The following is a 17,455-nucleotide window of genomic DNA, read 5'->3' as shown; positions in this document are numbered from 1 at the left end:
TGTTAACTATTAACAAGACTTTTTTTCTCTCTTTGTGTTAAAAAGATGTTCTAGCTGAATCAGCATCCAAAACTTCTAGACCAGACTGAATTTACAGAGAACCTGCAAAATGAGATGATGGTATTCTGTAAATTACAAGACATGTCACTGTACTTCTTGTAAGAGTCAGTAGTTTGAGACTATCTTTTCTATTTCTTTTACTGAAATATCAAGAGGCTTTATTAATTGTTATTATATGAGCAAAATAACCTAAGATGAAAGGCACAGAAAAAGTATACATGCCTCCTCAGGGTAAGCAAAGATCTCTGGGTTTATCTAAAGCAAGAACTTGTACTGTTTTAAGGATTTTTGTATTTTTAAAGCTATACAAATTCCTTAATGTGGACTGAATACACTGAAATTAACCTTATGCCTTCGGAAGTATTACTGTATAGAAAGGAGGAGAAGTTATATTAGTAGAAGTCATTTTTATACCAAAAAGTGCATCTCCAATAGGATTTGAATTCTGGAAATTAAAAAAATGTACTTCTGATATTGACAAGTAGTAGTGTTATTGACAAAGCCTGCCTATGTGTGCAGGGCTTTCCTAATTTTACTGGTCTTCATATATTAGAAATTCAAGAATGGTTAAAGGAATGGAAGGAACAGTGCTCATTACAGAATTCCCTCAGCAGTCATCAGAAATGTGTCCTAATTTACTGAACCATGATCATCCAAAACTCACACAGAGTCCTTGGAACAGAGTTATCATATCTCTGTCAGCTCCAGCCCCGCTCAGCATTGCCTGGGCTATTCAACCCTGAAATTAATCTTTTGCTTCTATTCATTTCATGTTTCCTAACACCTATCCAAGCTCTGCAGTTTGACCTGATCACCAGTTGCCTACCATCACAATGCCAGAATAATTGTCTTCCTTCTTGTATTTGACTTCTTCTTGGAGGCAACGGTTTTAAAGTTGGTTTTCTAACTTCTTCAGAGGAATCCTGATGCAGTACAGAATTTCTTGATGCCCTTTCCAGTGACAACAACAGCATGAGACAAATCAGAGTCTCTTCCTTTGAACACTGCTCACACTAGGTAAGATAGTGAGCTGAAAGCACTGCTAGCTTTTAACAGAGGGCTGAATCCCAAATAGTTGTAGGTTTTTACAGTGTGGACACAATGGTGAGCGGAAAACACTGGTAGCTTTTAATGGAGGGCTGAATCCCAAATAGCTGTGGGTTTTTACAACGTGGACATCTATTTTGTTTGTGAGCTAGTCACTCTCAGCTTCCTCTATAGCCAGGGCAGAGAAATATAGATGCTTTCAGAGCATGATTCATTTGAAAGCCTTTCTACTGGCTGCCCAGCAAACCTGGGCTCACAAGATCACAAGAGGTATCAGTGTGGTAGATCTTTGGTCAAACAAAGCTCACCACAGCTATCTGGGGTATAAAACATCTGAAGAGAAGCACCTAATTTTGTTTCATTCTACCTAAGCACCAAAACAGGAACGATGAATACCACCTTATGTGTTTGGTTTGAGTCCTTTGAGACTACTACAATGCTCTCAAACTAAAATGTTCTTCTAAACACTTGCTACAGCATGGACAGACTGTTCAGCATCCAGAAGGACATCCCTCATCCTTATACACTTTGACCATAGAGGTAGCTATCCGCAACTTAAAAGCATTCAAAACTAAGAGCTTAAAAAATGAAAAGAGCGTGGAAGGTCCATCAGCCCCCCCAGGTGGGCACAGCTCTACAGCCTTGGACACCACAGACTGAACTACTTCAGTCAGGCACCCTCCTTGCTATGACATAGCAGCACTGAATAACGTGTCATCACAGAATCTTTCCAAACCATTAATTTCTAGTTATCCTGTTTTGGAAAGGATGGTATCAAATGAAAACACAGAACCTCATACATTCTCAGATAATACCATAGATGATGTGCCCATAGGGCTGCTGGCACCTCACAGATGTGGAGACTTCTTTCATATATTGCAGTTTAAGTTCAAGCCCTGTTTATATATAGACAAACAGACTGACTGAAAAGTCCCACTTAGAAGAGTGCAGCTTTGCACAGAAAAATTAATGTTTCACAATGTGAAATTGGAGGAAGGTGTTAGGTTTAACAGTGTCCCAAACCTACCTCTCATGTGATGATAAAGGACTTCATCCCTTCTTATAGTGATATGGAGTGGACAGCAGTTAAAATCAGTGTTTGAACAAGAGTGGAGCTCCCTGCTCAGCCACAGAGCAGGGGGAAGCGCGCAGAGAGGTCAGACCTCCACTGACATTTCTGGGAGACCAGCTCCTCACAAAAAGCTAGAGAAACAGAGCTTCCACCTGTCTCCTTCTCCTGACTGTAGCCAGCTGCACATGCTATTTCCCACTTTTCAGATACCCCCCTATTTTAGGCTTTCTCTGATAACTACAGGCCTGCCTTCCAAGTTCCCCTCCCATTCTCCTCTCTGCTGTCATCATCTTGTACTGCTTGGATACCACTGTGCTTTTAATCTTTATTTTTAACTCCTTTCCCCATATTTTGCCATGTGGGAGTCTAATGAAACTTACCTCAGGCTAAGCTGTTCAGCCTCCTGGTGCAGAAGAACGTACATTTTTCTCCCCTCCATAGCCTCATTCTACTTCCCTTACATTGACCCAAATTTTAGTAGTCAGCTGGGGTGAGCTGTCACCACTATGGGAGCTGTTCTAATGGCTGTAACCTAGGTGTGGAGCAGGACTTCACTGCACTTCGCATGGTTCACATAGGTAGCAAAATGCTGATCTCTGGCTCCAGAAAGCTTAAAGTACACATTAAGGCTTGAGAGAGAAAGTAGAGAAGGAGCCGTTGGCAAAGGGCCAGAGTAATGTCCTTTACGTGCTTCCAAAATGAACAGATTACCTGTGGAGCCGTATCACTGGAAAACTCCAAATGTCCTAAACTTTCAGTACCTGTAAATGTACACTCTGTAGACAACCAAATACTTGAGGCTATTGCCTACAAGAAATGTTTGTGTAGAGCTCATCAGTAGCAGATATCAAAGTAGTAGGTTTAAGTACTTCATTCTTATCTCTTCAGCTTACTGCTGCTTTTAATACCATTTTGCTAAGTATCTTATCTAAGAATGAATCCAATATCCAGAGATAAAAATTAGATTCATATTTAAATGAATTTGTATTTTTTTTGTAACATTGACATTTCATATCTTCCAAAACTATTCTTCAACTCAAAGAGGAGTATCTGTTTTCCTCTATTTGGGCTATGAGCAACATCATCGACATCAGGAAATGATAATGTGGGTTAGCATTGTGATTTTTGGATAATTAGAACTTCTGTCCTTCCAAAAGAAACCATAATGGGCTATCTATCTTCTTCCTAGGAATCTGAAATGCCAGAAAACCCCTAAAAGTAGTTAGCATTGGAAAGGAACAAGAGAAAAAGCGGTGGTACGTTCAGTGGCCTTTCCCACCTTGGACCCTGGCTTAAAGCAGACACTGAGTTCATTACCCTGTTTACTGACGCCACTTAAATATTTGGCTTATGCATCATGTCATACAGATGCACAATCGCACACCCAGTCTGCACTGTTCAAACTGGGCCTTGTCTTAAGAGTCAGTACTGACAGTCTCCTGCCCAGTGCTGCAGCTCAGCAGTTTGCACCTTTTGTCCATGCTTGACAAGCTTCTAGATTTCTTGCCTAAGAAAAAGTACCCTACCCTTTTCAAACGGATGTCTGAGTCAGCCAGAAGAACCCATGTTTGCAGAACTCCTTTTTTTTGTATGTGCCGCTCTTTCCAGCCTGACACAGATGGTCTTTTCATTAACAATGTGTTTCAGGATCTCCTGGAGGTATTTTGAACAACGGAGGAAAGGTGTGTAGAATATGATAGTAAAAGAAAGGCTCACTAAAGTCCTAAATCTATTTGAGGACCTATAGCACAAACACATGCCTAGGACCCAAAATTAATTCTTTCCAAGGCCATCAGCAACTATCAGTACTTTTATCTAAGAAAACAGATGCATGGTGAATAATGGGTTTTGTGCCTGAGGAGGCAAAAATAAAGCTTGATCAAAATCCATATTTTGCTCTGAGGAAAGTCCTGATTGCATTTCACTGTACTGAAGCACAGCCACAGACCCAGGACATACATCCTGAAAGATTACACAGGTGTCCCCTTTCCTTAAGCCCCACCCTCACAGTCTTTATCCACAGTGGCACTTAAACCTCTGCTTAAAGCTAAACACATGTAAGGGCTCTTCTGAAAAGGAATGTTTTTCTGAGTTAGGGTCACAGATACTATTGTGGCAAGTGCTGCATAAACACCAATGGAAATCTTCAACATTATCACTGTGTCTGGGGCCAGGACAAATGATTAAGGAACCTCTCAATAACCTCGCACTCTTTTGTGATCCATCCTCTCGACACTGAAGCAACAAAAAGAAGGTAACAGCTTTATCTTGCCAGGGAAAGCAGATTGTAGCTGCATAACACAGAGTGATGACTTTTAATGCCACATATCACAAACATGGCCAAACACGTTTAAGCTAAGTTCAGGTTAAATCTTTCAAAATTAACTGGGGTGGGGTGGGGGGTGGGGGGGTGTAAGTAGTTTCATTGCAAAGTGAGGGCACTCTGGCAGCATGCGAGGACATTTTGAACCTTTGTGTGAGTGTTCTGTGCTTAATGCAGCAGTAGCAGCTGCATTAGGTTCCAGAGAAGTCATGTAGAAGATGAAAGCTTGATGCAACCAGAAGTTGAATCCCCCCCATTTTTGTGCTGCTGGAAGGCTATTCTCAGAACTAGACTCAAACCAGTTTAAATACTAGGTAGTTGATTCATTGCCACATGAAAATACCAGGGAAGTTTGTTGCTATACATGCTACACCTGACAATGACGCCCTTTTCTTCTGTGATGCATTTTCCAAGGTGTTTTTACAACAGTGTATGAGCTGGTCATGGTTATGCGCTTATCTTGCAGAGGTAGATTGCTTACAGCTCCCGGCCACCCCACAATCATTAAAAATAAGGAAAATCTGATCCTATGGGTTATTTGCCTGAAAATATGAAATAGTTATCTGAGACTCCTGTTATAGTTAACAGAGAAAAATAGGTCCATAGGGTGCATGTTCATCTAATTCTGAAGTCTGTTGGATAAACTGTGACTCCAGACTGCCTCTTTCTCTCCATTGATGCTGAAGGAGGAGTTGGCAGGTCACTAACTCCTGAATCCCACTCAACTGAGAGCAGTCAAATGAGATGAAATCCCTTCTCCTTATCCAAAGCACAAGCAATTTATGAGGGACAGCAGTCAGTTTTTCTCAGGTACACAAATACAAACAACCAGGAATTGCAACTGCACCCCATGGTCTGAAGGACCCTGGACTGGCTGAAGGCCAGCATGGCAGCTGTCTGGTCAGAAGAAAGTGCTTCATTCCCTGCCTCAGAGCCATAGGGACTAGTTGCTCAGCCTGTGGCTCACAGCACACAGACTGTGAGCAGGTGTGGCCAGGGAACTATAAAGAAGTTTCTGTAGAAAAGTCTTGTTTTCTCTTGGCAGGAAAACAGGGCAGCTCCTGCCATTGCAAAACCAATGAAGATCTACATGGTGTCTGAAGGTCTCTTGTTTGACCATTTTCCTGATGAGAGTGCAAGCTTGTGTGGAGTTTCGACAGTAAGAGGAACCCCTTTTGAGGATTTTCATCATTATTAGTACTATTTTTAGCATTATTGTGGCTGTTAGGAGTACGGAGTCAAGTAGAAACACAAAACAGAGGCAATCCCTAATGTGGTGTCTACAGCCAAAGTAAAAGATGAGAGAAAACAGAGGAAGGCATTCATCCAAAAGGAGTATAGTAACAGAAAATATTGCTCAGAGTGATGGGCCATGAATTTGAGATAGCAGGGACTTAGCCATTGCCAAATTTTATCATAACAAATATTGTATATAATACAGAATCTTGTATCCTTGGGGTGTTGCATAATGGGTAATAAAACAGTGAGAGAATCTTCTGCAGCTTGAAAATGACAGGCTTGAGGGAGTGACTTACTGCCTTATCAACAAGGAACTGCATCACCCTATAAACATCTAGCATGAGGTGTCTAACTCTACCTCATCTGACACATACTAGTTTGCATTAATTTTATCATCACCATTGTATTTCATTTCTGAGCAGAGAAAGAACATCTACATTTCAACTGTTCCAATAAAATCAGAAGTTTGATTCCCTGTCAGCTATGAACTTCTGATATACAAAGTCTCATCCCTGACTGTATCCCCTCTGGAAGCATGATTATCTATGCATTATTAGTGCACAAATAAGCTATTTTTAATTATAGTGAACATGACCACAGAGAGACAAAACAATGAGATATTTTGAATTCCTAATAATATTATTCTATGAAACAGATGGGCTTGTCATGGGATTTTTGAGTGACCATGACAGTCTTTGCCGTCATTATTAGAAGCATAGGTGGTTTCAGGTGCATGCAGCACTTCATTCCACCTTCAAATGGTGACTGTTTAAACAAATACTCAATTCTGTTCTAATACTTAGTAAAAAATTTAGGCTTTCCCAGTGCACTGCCTTATCCAGACTAAACAATATATACTAAAATAAGATGGATCATCAGTTACACCATTAATAACCTGGAGGGAAATGCTGCTTATGGTGGGGGCAAGTTTAGGCCCTGTGAGGCAGATTTCCAGCTGTCACTTTTTTAAGAGGATGCTTTCTCCAATGAGAATTGTATTGAAAGTGTACAGCTATATTGTGCAAGTATCTAGCAAAAATATGCAACTGGACTGAATTTCTTCTTTAAGAGGTTGGAAATGGCCTCTATAGTCTTTCCTTAAATATAAAATTAACAAGGATGGTGTTACAGTTGAGAAATCCTACAGTTGCAGTTGGTGTATGATAGTCAAAGAAGCTGGGGGTTTGGGGCTTGGAGGCAAAGTACCAGGGCAGCACTTTTTGCTTTTCAAAGCGTCCTCAGAAAATTGATACCTTGATTTGCCTGCTAATATTTTCAGCTGTGCCCACTACTTCAGCATTTTCTGCAGCTGCATCGAAGGGAGGTTCCATGTAGCTCGCACCAGCAAAAATATGCATGTCAGACGTGCATCACCTGGCTGTAATGCCCAGACAGCTACTCCCGCTGTGCCTGCCGAGAAGGAGTGCTACTCTGAGTGGAAAGCCTGAAGGTCACCTCTCTACCCTCACAAGTGCCTGCTTTCCCAGAAGAAGCTGAAGGACTGAAGAGCAGGCATTGGAAAAAAAAACCCTTTTGCTTCCCTCGCCCACAGCTTAAGCAAAACCTCTCCCCTGTCTGCCCCCAAGGTTAAAGAGTGTTGGCCTTGGCCATGCATCCTCTCAGGAAAGGGCGACTGTGATCACACCGCTTCATCCTGAAGGCCTGTGTGTCATGGCTGCTGAAGGAGAAACTGCATAGAGGCCTGTCCTGTAAGAAAAGCAGTGGAGAATTGCCAGAGCACAGAAAGGAGGACTGACAGATACGTTACTTGGGGGTTTGGGAGGAACATAAAACAATAAAACTTATAGTTTGACTGGGTGTGGTATGAGGGGACAAGAGGCTGACAGGGGGACATTTACCTGAGGCTGCCACAATTCTCACTGATACAGATGTGATGTTTGAAGGCCTCTTTTGCTAAAACCTTGTCAGTACATCATCTGGCCAAGACCCAAAACTGGAGGAGAAACAACTTCTAGGCTGCTCCACCTTTGATGTTCAGTGTGGTAAAAATCTCCCACCAGACCCCCCATCCTGGAAGTCTCTCTCCTTGGGCTCCAGCCTTACTTGCAGTGAAGACAGGAGACTTAATTACAGTTTCCTAAACTTTGTGGTCAAGGTGGTGATAAAACAATTTCTACTTTAGCTGAAGAGGACATGTTTTCACAAGCAAATAAATTAGCTACCGTATGACTTCAAAAGAACAGCTGCTTTATATTTTGAATGGCCTTTTGAACTAGAATAGATCTTCGGTTGTGCCACAGCAAACAAATAGGACCTCTTGCACTTTAGTAGCGTGCTTACATTATCAAAATACTCAGAGATGAGACATTGTGGTTGCTCTATTCTTGGTTTGAATGAACCAAAATATTCAAAGAACTAAAACTATCAGAATTGTGCATGATTTTGTGAAAGCATAAATCTCAGAATAGTTCATATTCTTTTTCATATCCAAAGCAGTCAGAGACTGACAATATTTTATCAAAATACCTCTCACAACTATATACTTTTAGCCAGCTAGGTCTTTACAGCAAAATAAGGGAGGCTTTCTTCTAGCCAGCAAACATTTTGAGAATCAGCTGTAACTCCCATCAAACTAATATTTCTTCCTCCAGCCAGGTCTTTTGGCTCTTGTGGGAAACATCCTCACAGCAGCTGAAGCGTGATTCTGAAGGTGACAACATTCACTGTGCATCATTCTGTCGGCAGTAATGAAAAAGCCGGATGGGCAAGTGGAAGAGTAGGTCTGCTATAGTATGGAATTTCTTCCTGTTCAAGACTAGTCATCTACACGGAGAGTTTACCTTTAGGTCCATCCTACAGTGGATCAAACAAAGCCTATTTGTTTGGTCTGTGAAAGGACACAAATGGATTGTCATAAATGTCCAGGGTGGCAACTCACTGATATATCCCAAATCTACTGACAGCGCTGGGAGTCTTACAGGACATCTTCTGACTCTCTGCTTGCATGCTGGTTTGTATCATCTTGCATTGCTGCAATCTGGTCAGGCAGCTGTGATGCGCAGCTAGGAACGTTACATAGCACTTACTCCATCACAGACAATGTTAGTGCTAGTCTAATATTGTGACAGGGTACACATGTCAAAAATAGCATATTATATGTGTTTACAAAGAGCGTGTCCAGACTGTAGTCACTTTCTTTTGATATTTGTCCATTCTTTGGAAGTCACTGAGGTTTAGACAGTGGTTTTGGAAGGGTTCAGTAATAGAGACCTGAATGAAATCAGATGACTATGCTTACTTTTAACACTGAAAATATTTTTAAATATGATGAAGGTTCCTTCAGTTAGTGCTTTCATTGGTTTCTGGGTTGCCCCAAGACACTTTAATAAATGTTTTGGAACTGTGACTACCCAATTGGATGGCCAGGTTTCAAAATGTCACTTCACAAAGCAAAGCCATTGCCAGTACTGAATGAACTTATGTTACCCTGATCACATGCACACATTTTCCTGGAACTGTATTTTTTCTTTAGTAATATTTCCCTAACAGTTCAGGAAAGTATCCTAACATGGTTTCTGAGTCACATTGCTAGTTAAAGCGAAAAGTTTTGCCTGTTTGTATGGCACATGCTCTACATGCAATGTGACATAAAATACAGTAACATGATGCAAATTTTTTTGCAATTCAACCCGACTCGTATAGAATTCCTTCCCCAACTGCACACAAAAAGCGACCATGCTGCAGTTGGTGACAATGAATTCTTAAAAATAACCCAGCATGCTTCCCACCTGCAAGCATGGCTCAGACAAAGCCGTCCTTATATCCTGATAATAAGGAGAGCAGCCACCCCTTTCCAAACCCATGTGGCGCTCACGCTGGATTGCCAAACCCCATGTGTTCAGCTGTATGTCCCTTGTACTTGGCGTGACTTTGCTGAAGCAGGAAGAACCCTAGATGGCGTTCTACTACTAGCTGAGTGGTCGCACACTTTAAGTCACATTGGGGGGCGGGGGGGGGGGGGGGTAATATGAAAAAATATGCAAATATAAATATCCTTCAGGAAGCTGAATTTTTCTTAATGTGAGCAGACTAAAATACCCTGCTCAATTGTTCTGCTATTCATTGATACAGAAGCCCATATATAGCTCTTTCACAAGGATATAAAAAAAAAGAGCAAATTCTGCTTGGCCTTCCCATCAGCAAATGAGGTCTCTGCAGCTGTAGTGGGGGCACACAGCATTTTGTCTCCATTCTTCAAATCCCAACAAGAATTATGAAGATTTGCAAAACATCCTGGGAGTTAGGGAGCAGGTGGAGAAGTAGATAAGGGACTGGCACATAGTGGGAGGAAAAAGGAATTCTTAAGGAATAAGGGTTTCTGTAGGAAAGGTATCATATTAGATTTACTTCCCTGCAGCAAAATATCTCAGGACATCTCCCCCACCTCCCTCAGAAAAGCTGAGCAATACAGTCATTTTGGAACTACATCTCAAAGCTCAGCCCAAGAACATCAATGGCCAGTTTTGTAACTGGATTACTTGCTCTGAGAGAAAGGTCTAAAAGCAACATAGATCCTATTCATTTACTATAAAATAACTATAAAAGCTACTGTAGAAAATTTTTAAAGGGAATAAGAATACATGAGTAATCACCTACAACAACTATATCTTATTTATTTTTCCCAAATACCAAGATGGTGTCCACAGGAGATAAGACATAAGTAAACCTTACTCAGATCTAGTCTGGAGTAGGGACAGTATTGATCAGAACAATATTTGCAGACACAACGGCAGAGGTCTCACAGGCCACAGTTTGCACCAGCTCTTTTTTCCATTTTCCAGCAGACTGTTTGCTTCCTGTGGGAGCCTGCATCAGTACTACCACATCAGTGGTTAGAAAGAATGCAAATGCCTGTGAGGGAGAAAGCACAAGTAGGCTGCAGAAAATAGAGACAAGCAACACTCACTGAGCTGGAGCTGATTGCTTGTTTTGGTTTCCTTGAGACCACAAATTAACAGAAAGTTGGTTCACTGCCCTCTGAACCTGCCTTCCTGCCTCCCCTTGTTTTCACAGTTTTAGATTTGAGCCACAACTGATGTCAAAGTTTATGTATTGCTGTCTTCATTTCAAACAGCTGACTATTAGAATTAATTTCTCAAACACTGCATCTGATTAAACAGCCTGATGTACTTTTGAGAGCCCTGCTCTATCCTTGGACATTACAGTCCTAGCTGAGATCGACTGGACTGGATCAGCAGCTGTGAGGGATTTTTTTGCTCTTTCTCATGAGCAAGAACTGCTCTTGATAAAGTAGCAGCGTGTTATAAGTTCCCTTTCCAAATTGATAAGAGCCAAGGACAGATGCATGGCAACAATACAGAATTGTTCTTTTATCCTTTGCTGTACCTTGTCAAGGCAGTAGCAGATAAGTCAGAACAAATTGGCTTTCCTCACAACCTCCCTGATATCTTCCCACTCCTGAAAGAAAAGCACAATCATTTCTGCAGGAATGCAGCAAGTACATTTTCACACTTTTTGGCTCATCGTGCCTATCAGAGATGGTAATCACAGAGAATTAACAGCAGCAGTGAAAAAGCTGGGGTAATAAAATACTTGTGAAAATGACAACTTCATAATCTTCATTTAAAAAAGTTTGCTAACTTTGAAAGGAAGCTGGATGCAAGGATGAAAAGCCTAGCTTAAACAGAAAAATTGTTTTCAACAACCTTTAGAGTTGCTTTTTTTTCTAGCTGCTGAGGAGTTTTCTGTACTTTCAGGAGTTACCTTTCAGGAAGATATCACAGGAGATAGAAAATTTATTAGAATCTCTCTTTCCTAGAAATGGTGCACACATTTGCAAGCAGTTATTAAGGAGCTTTGTAGGTCTGTCTGAAAAACAGTGTCAGTGGTAATTACAGAGACAAAAGCTTATATCCAGCTCTGCTGCTCAGATTTCTTTGCAGAGCTCTGTTTTTGTTGCACAGACAGACCGCAGCTGGCTCTAGGAAGGGAGAGATGCAAAGAGCTTCCTGATTCCTTTCACTCATGGTGTGATGGCTCTCCAGTATTTCGATGCCTTCCCAAGGGCAAGGCATTCTCCACTTAGGTGGTCCAGGGCCTGAGGATCATGGGGAAGTGTTTTTTCACTCTCACCAGTGGGCAAGGGCTATGTACCAGCTGTGTTTGGAAAGTGGCATCCACCTCTGTCCAGCTCACAGTGGCAATACAAGATTGTTGAATCTAGGAAGAGGTGTTAGAGTAAAAATGACCACGCCAGGCTGTATTGATGTTTAGTATAGAAGTTTTTACTTCTTTACTACCTTTTTCAGGTTTAGCTGTGGAAAAGGAGCGCATGTAACAGACAGCAGCCATGTTTACCTCCTGGGCTAAACACATCAAACCCCTCAGTCTTCTGATCAGAAAGCAAATTTCTAGTTCAGTGACACCTCTCAGCCTATCAGCTGTGGATTTCTCTCTAATGAACGAAAGGAGGGTGCACCATGGGGAGAAGGTCTCTGCAAACAGAAAAGACTGTGATTCTGTTATAATTTGGGTATTACCAGTTGCCCCTTACTCTTGCCCTCCCCCTAGCACTTTATTAGTAACGTAAGGGGCAGAATAGGGCAGGGAGCAATGAGACTCAGATTCTTAGAGATCAAGACCTTGCAGCCTCATTAGAGAGGCTGTTGTAGTGTTGGAAGGCAAAAACAGCTCTGACAGATCATTGGCTTTTCTTGGCAAAAAATTCACCTTACCTCTGATGAATATAGGACATAGCTCTTTGCATCCAATTTTAAAATTCTGGAAAAAAGTAGTCTGTATCTGTCGTTGTTCTAGAAAAGGAAAAATGTGTGGGAGAGAGACAGGAAAACAGACAGCAAAGTTTGCGGTTCCCTAGCTGAGGGGTTCCAAAACGTAAGAGATTATCAGGACAAAAATTCAACACGGAATTTTTAAAGCACTTCCTGATGGGGGGTAGGGGTGGGGGGGAATGCTCAAAGTTCAGAAGACCCATGTGGGAATCCAATTGTTCAATGAGAACTTCATCTGTCAGGCTGGCATCCTGAACCAAGCAACTGGCGTGCGAGGCAGAGGCTTCCTGCCAGCCTTGACGTGATTTCAGCTAAGGAGCCCTGCCTGACACCTGCGCGGCTGCGCTCTCCCAGCTGAGGCTGCCCACTGCTCCCCATCATGAGACTGTTTTCCAGTTGTTTATAACACTGCCAGATGTTAGATGTTGAGGCTGAAACTTTCCATGCCAGATGTCTGCCTCAAAATTATTTGAATAATTTTTTTTGCTTTCTCTGTCAAAATGATTTGACCGCAGTTGAAGATGAAGCTCCTTCTTTATCCGTGCAAAAACATTTTCTGGCAATCTCATCTCTGCAAACGTCTGGCATTTCCCCTCTGTGGAACACAAATGTGAAGTTTTGACACCTGAGGAACCTTTATTGGCCCAGATGTGTCTACTGCTGTCTCTGCAAAAGTCCATGCAAACGTAAAAACCTCTGAAAGCAACAGCAGAGACCTGCCAGGGTTTAGCAGCTAGACGCTCAGCACATGGGGCCTGTGCTGACCCCACTGCATTTGGGAGTGGAGCAGGACATAGGTGCAAGGCACTGCAGGTCCAGCCCATGGGGCTGGGAGATCTCAGGCCACAGGAGTCGGGCAACCAAGGAAGGGAAGCTGCCAGATTTGCCTGTGGAGGGGGGAAGGAGATGAACACTGGTGGAAGAGGACAAGACCTGGCCAAGGAGGCTGAGAGCATCTGGGGAGACCAGAACTAGAAACTGGGGTCAGGAAAAAAAAAAAAAAAAGCTGGGAAGTTGTGACCACAGAGACAAAGCAAGAAGCTAGGGATGGAGGAGAGAAGCAGGGACCGTGGTCAGACATGACTGGAGAGAAAAGGGTCCAGTAGGGCTGTCTCTGAGGAAGTTGGACAGACCTCCTGAGGGTCTGAAAGAGAAGCAGGACATCCCCACCCAGGAGGAAGCAAGTAGAAAGGAGAGCACAAACAGGAGCCCAGTGGGGAAACCGAGACCCTGAGTCCTGGAGGTGAGGGAACATGGATCAAAAGCTGGGGTTGGAACAGGTCAGGAGTGGTGAGAGGAAGGAGCTGGGCGTGATGGGCGGGGGACAACCAGCCTTGGTGTGCACATATCGGGAAAAGGGACTCCTGTGCCCAGAAGAGGATGGGGTTTCTGAAGACTTGGGAAAAGCCAAGCACAACGGGGATACTTCTGTATCACGGCAGCTTGTACATAAGCTTTTTAAAATTCATGGCATTAATTAGGATACTTGCCAAAGGGGTATAAGAAAGTATTTAAATCCTTAGCCCCCCGAAACTGTTGCATAATACCATTCTGACACCACCTGATGTTTTAAACCATCAACAGGATTAAAACTTCAGGTGTCCTGGGCAGAGCTCAGCTGCCTGAACTCATCTAACGGGGGGGGGGGGGGGCAGGCTGCTGGTTGTTCGCACTTCCTGGGTCTCGTTAGCTGCGTATTACCTGCACCCTGACCTTGTGGTTTTTATCCAGGCAATACTGCCATTGATCTTACAGAACCTTAAAAATATAAGATAAGGTAGGTGAATGCAATACATCTCTCCTGTGTTCTGCAAGTGCAATTTGAGGTGCAAATGGTAAGAACAGGCATAACCCTGTGTACCATTAATGCTGTAACATGAAGGACTTTTTGTGGGGTATATCCACATACGTACGCACACAAAAGCCCACAGGTCATACATGCTTTAGCATGACCAGACATCTAACATACCATGTAAACTATTAAAAGAACACTAATCAACAGCTTAGCCAAAAATCTCTACACAGAAAGAGCCAGAACAAGTGGAAAACCAGTCCTTTCCTTGTGACAATCAGTAACCAATGCATGTGAAACACAGCCCTTTTTAGTGTGATCTACACAATACCTTTAGGATAATCTTGGAAGCTAACAGTGATTTGTCATTATGTACAGTACGCTGTGGCTAAGCTGGGGTAGCCAAATTTCAATGAAAAGAATTACAGCTCTGGATGTTGGACAGACAATCCTATCACAGTCAATAAACTAAAACCCAGTCTAAATTAGCAAGAAGAGCTCTTGTATTTTTTCTAGGCAAAGTGGATATGGTTTCAGCATTTAATTAAAGGACTAACTAGCAGTGTGCTACTATGCTGAATAAACTTGTTTCCCACATGCGGACAGAATTATCACCACTGCCAATACTATCAACAGTAAGTATTCTATATTAGAAAGCGCTTTCTGGTTTAAATAAACTGATTCCTGCATGTAAGAAACCAGTCCTTTATCATGCAGTGCATAAAGGTAATGTATACAAGGCTGATTACTCTGGTCAAAGAACTGATTACTGAGGTTGTAAATTAAAAGCTTGTGAATGGGGAGGAGGCAAAGGAAGGGGTTAGTCATCAGTCATCCTGAGGCACACATTGCTCACCACTGCTAACTTCTTGTGCTGGCAACAGCAGCCTGCAATTAAGCACATAACCTAGCATTTCTTTTCCAAAACACAGGTCAGTATGCAGTGCAGTTCACAGGCTAGTGTGTAGTCATCTCTTGCAAGCAGGAGGTTTTCTGAAGTGAAAACGAAAGTATTAGCTTGTTTTGCTCTGTTAGTGAAAAACAATAATTTGTTCTGGACCACACACTGAATTAATCATTTTTGGACACAATGCACATGTAGAAAGTTGTTGCAGTTGTTGTTCTGATTTTTCTAAATGATTGTCCTGGATGGTCTCACATTGTCTCAGAAAGTCAGATCTGAAAAATCCTACTCGCAAGGTGAGGCTTCAGCTTAAATTTTGTTGCATGTATTATATTCAGAAGAAAGGCTAATTCCCAGGCAGCATGCTCTATTATTACTAGTTGCTGCTTATTTTAAAGTCCTGGATAATATCTCCTAAAAAAAACAAAAGAAAAATATTTTTCTGATTTCTGGCAAACAAGCAAACAACTGATGAAAGCACGTTTTTAGAGGAAAATTTTCAATACCAGAATACTAATCCCTGCAATTATAAATACCTAAAATAAAAAAGTATATTTAACGAGTATTCTAAATGTTCTAACTTGCATTTTTGTTTAGATTTTGCTTTTATTTTGCATGAATGACACTAAAAGTTTAACTTAAGAACAAAGTAAACAAGTACTTAATAACTAAAGACATAAAATATTAAATAGCAAATATGGGTTTAACTTTATAGATTTTTTTTCTCTATGGCTGCTAAACAACTGTGCAACTACACCATCACAAAAAGGAAAAAAAAAAGTACCAAAACATCAAAAAGACCACAACCTTGCACATTAAATATATGTAATTCTGTCAATTTTGATTATTAAGAATGACTGTAAATAAAGATCACCTACCTTCACAGATCCATTCTCATAGTCAGATCCTTGCAGCAGATGTAGAAAAGAAACTATGAAAATATTCACAGTTGCCCACGGTTTGTACATTCTGATGTTTAAAATCCACAGGTTACTACGCAGTTGTTATCATACAACCAGAAACGTCCGTTTTGAAATGCATTTCTCTATCACCAGAAAAGAAAAGCTTCCAGAATTTCTCTTATAAACTCACAAAAGATCCCAACATCGGAGAGTAAATATCTGGCTCTTTACTGCTCAAAACAATTGTAAGTTCATCTAGAGAATGTAATTTCTTAGAACAGATTTTAGATACGCTTGAAAGAAAATCATGATAAGGGTTTAAATAGATATATATCTGTATGTATACACATACACGCTCACAAGTGATCGGGTATGGATTCCAGTTAATGAAGTTAATATATCTTCCATCAAGACACAGCGAAGCATTCAAAATCCATCTGTGGTCCAGAAAATGTAAGAAATCTGCTCTATTCTGTGCTCCGTGTTACAGCAGGCTTTTAAGATGGTAGCGTAATGGCCAATGTTTTGAGCTCGAGAGCTGTAATCCAACTCTGTATTAAAACTTTTTTCACAGCCTTCATGGAAGCTTGCAGAAGCATGTGTCTTAAATCTGATACAGACTTTGGCAGTAACGCAGTCAAATTTTGGCTCTAATCCCATTTTGTCCCTACCAATAGCATAGCAGTTTTTAAACTAACTGATGCAATCTGGATTCCCATTATTTTAAAGAAGATTACCTGAAACATGAAACTTCAGCACACTTTCTTACACACCACACATATTTTAAATTACTTCTAAAAAAAGGGAGGGAAAGGAAAGGAAAATAGACAGACTGACTTTCTTTAATGTGTTCTATCATATGGCATCAGATTTTCTGAATAATTTTAAAAAGGAAAGTCAAAAACTATCTTTGACAGCAAGGTTTTGATTTTCTTTTAATGAAAGCTTATAAATCTACAGATATAAAAGGAAAAAAATTATTTTTATTGCAGTGAGACACAATCACTGTTTCTGCCCCAATATGTGCAGGCTTTTTCTCTGTACATTTCTATATTTAAAATCCAAAATGGAAATCAAACATTTAAAATTATAACATAGACAAAGGCTCTGATAATTATGAATGTTAAATCTATATCACTGTACTCGTGTTACATACTGTGTTCAGGAGAGTAGTTCCACTCTCACATGGCTTAGGGTTTGCAGAATCAGACTCTATGGTTGTTAATATAAAACAGTCATATAGCTAATATTTCAGAGCACTGGTTTCCTACCTCTGACATCCAAGCAGTAGCTCTCTTAAATACAAGTCATACTCCTGTAACTGTCATTAGCTTGCATAATTT

General features: G+C 41.2%; 1 protein-coding gene across 1 annotated transcript in view; it reads right to left on the bottom strand.

Moving 5' to 3' along the window:
* Positions 1-16,740, bottom strand: part of VEGFD (vascular endothelial growth factor D) — a 31,119-nt gene extending 14,379 nt beyond the window's left edge. The window contains exon 1 of the mRNA XM_005443035.4: positions 16,089-16,740. Within this exon, the coding sequence (XP_005443092.1) occupies positions 16,089-16,178 (90 nt within the window). The 5' untranslated portion in view covers positions 16,179-16,740. The remainder of the gene's footprint in view (positions 1-16,088) is intronic.
* Between the last annotated feature and the right edge of the window lie 715 nt (positions 16,741-17,455).

Source organism: Falco cherrug, chromosome 2 (genome assembly GCF_023634085.1).
Source record: "Falco cherrug isolate bFalChe1 chromosome 2, bFalChe1.pri, whole genome shotgun sequence".
NCBI classification, from domain to species: Eukaryota; Metazoa; Chordata; class Aves; order Falconiformes; family Falconidae; genus Falco; species Falco cherrug.
This window is presented reverse-complemented; position numbering and strand designations above follow the sequence as displayed.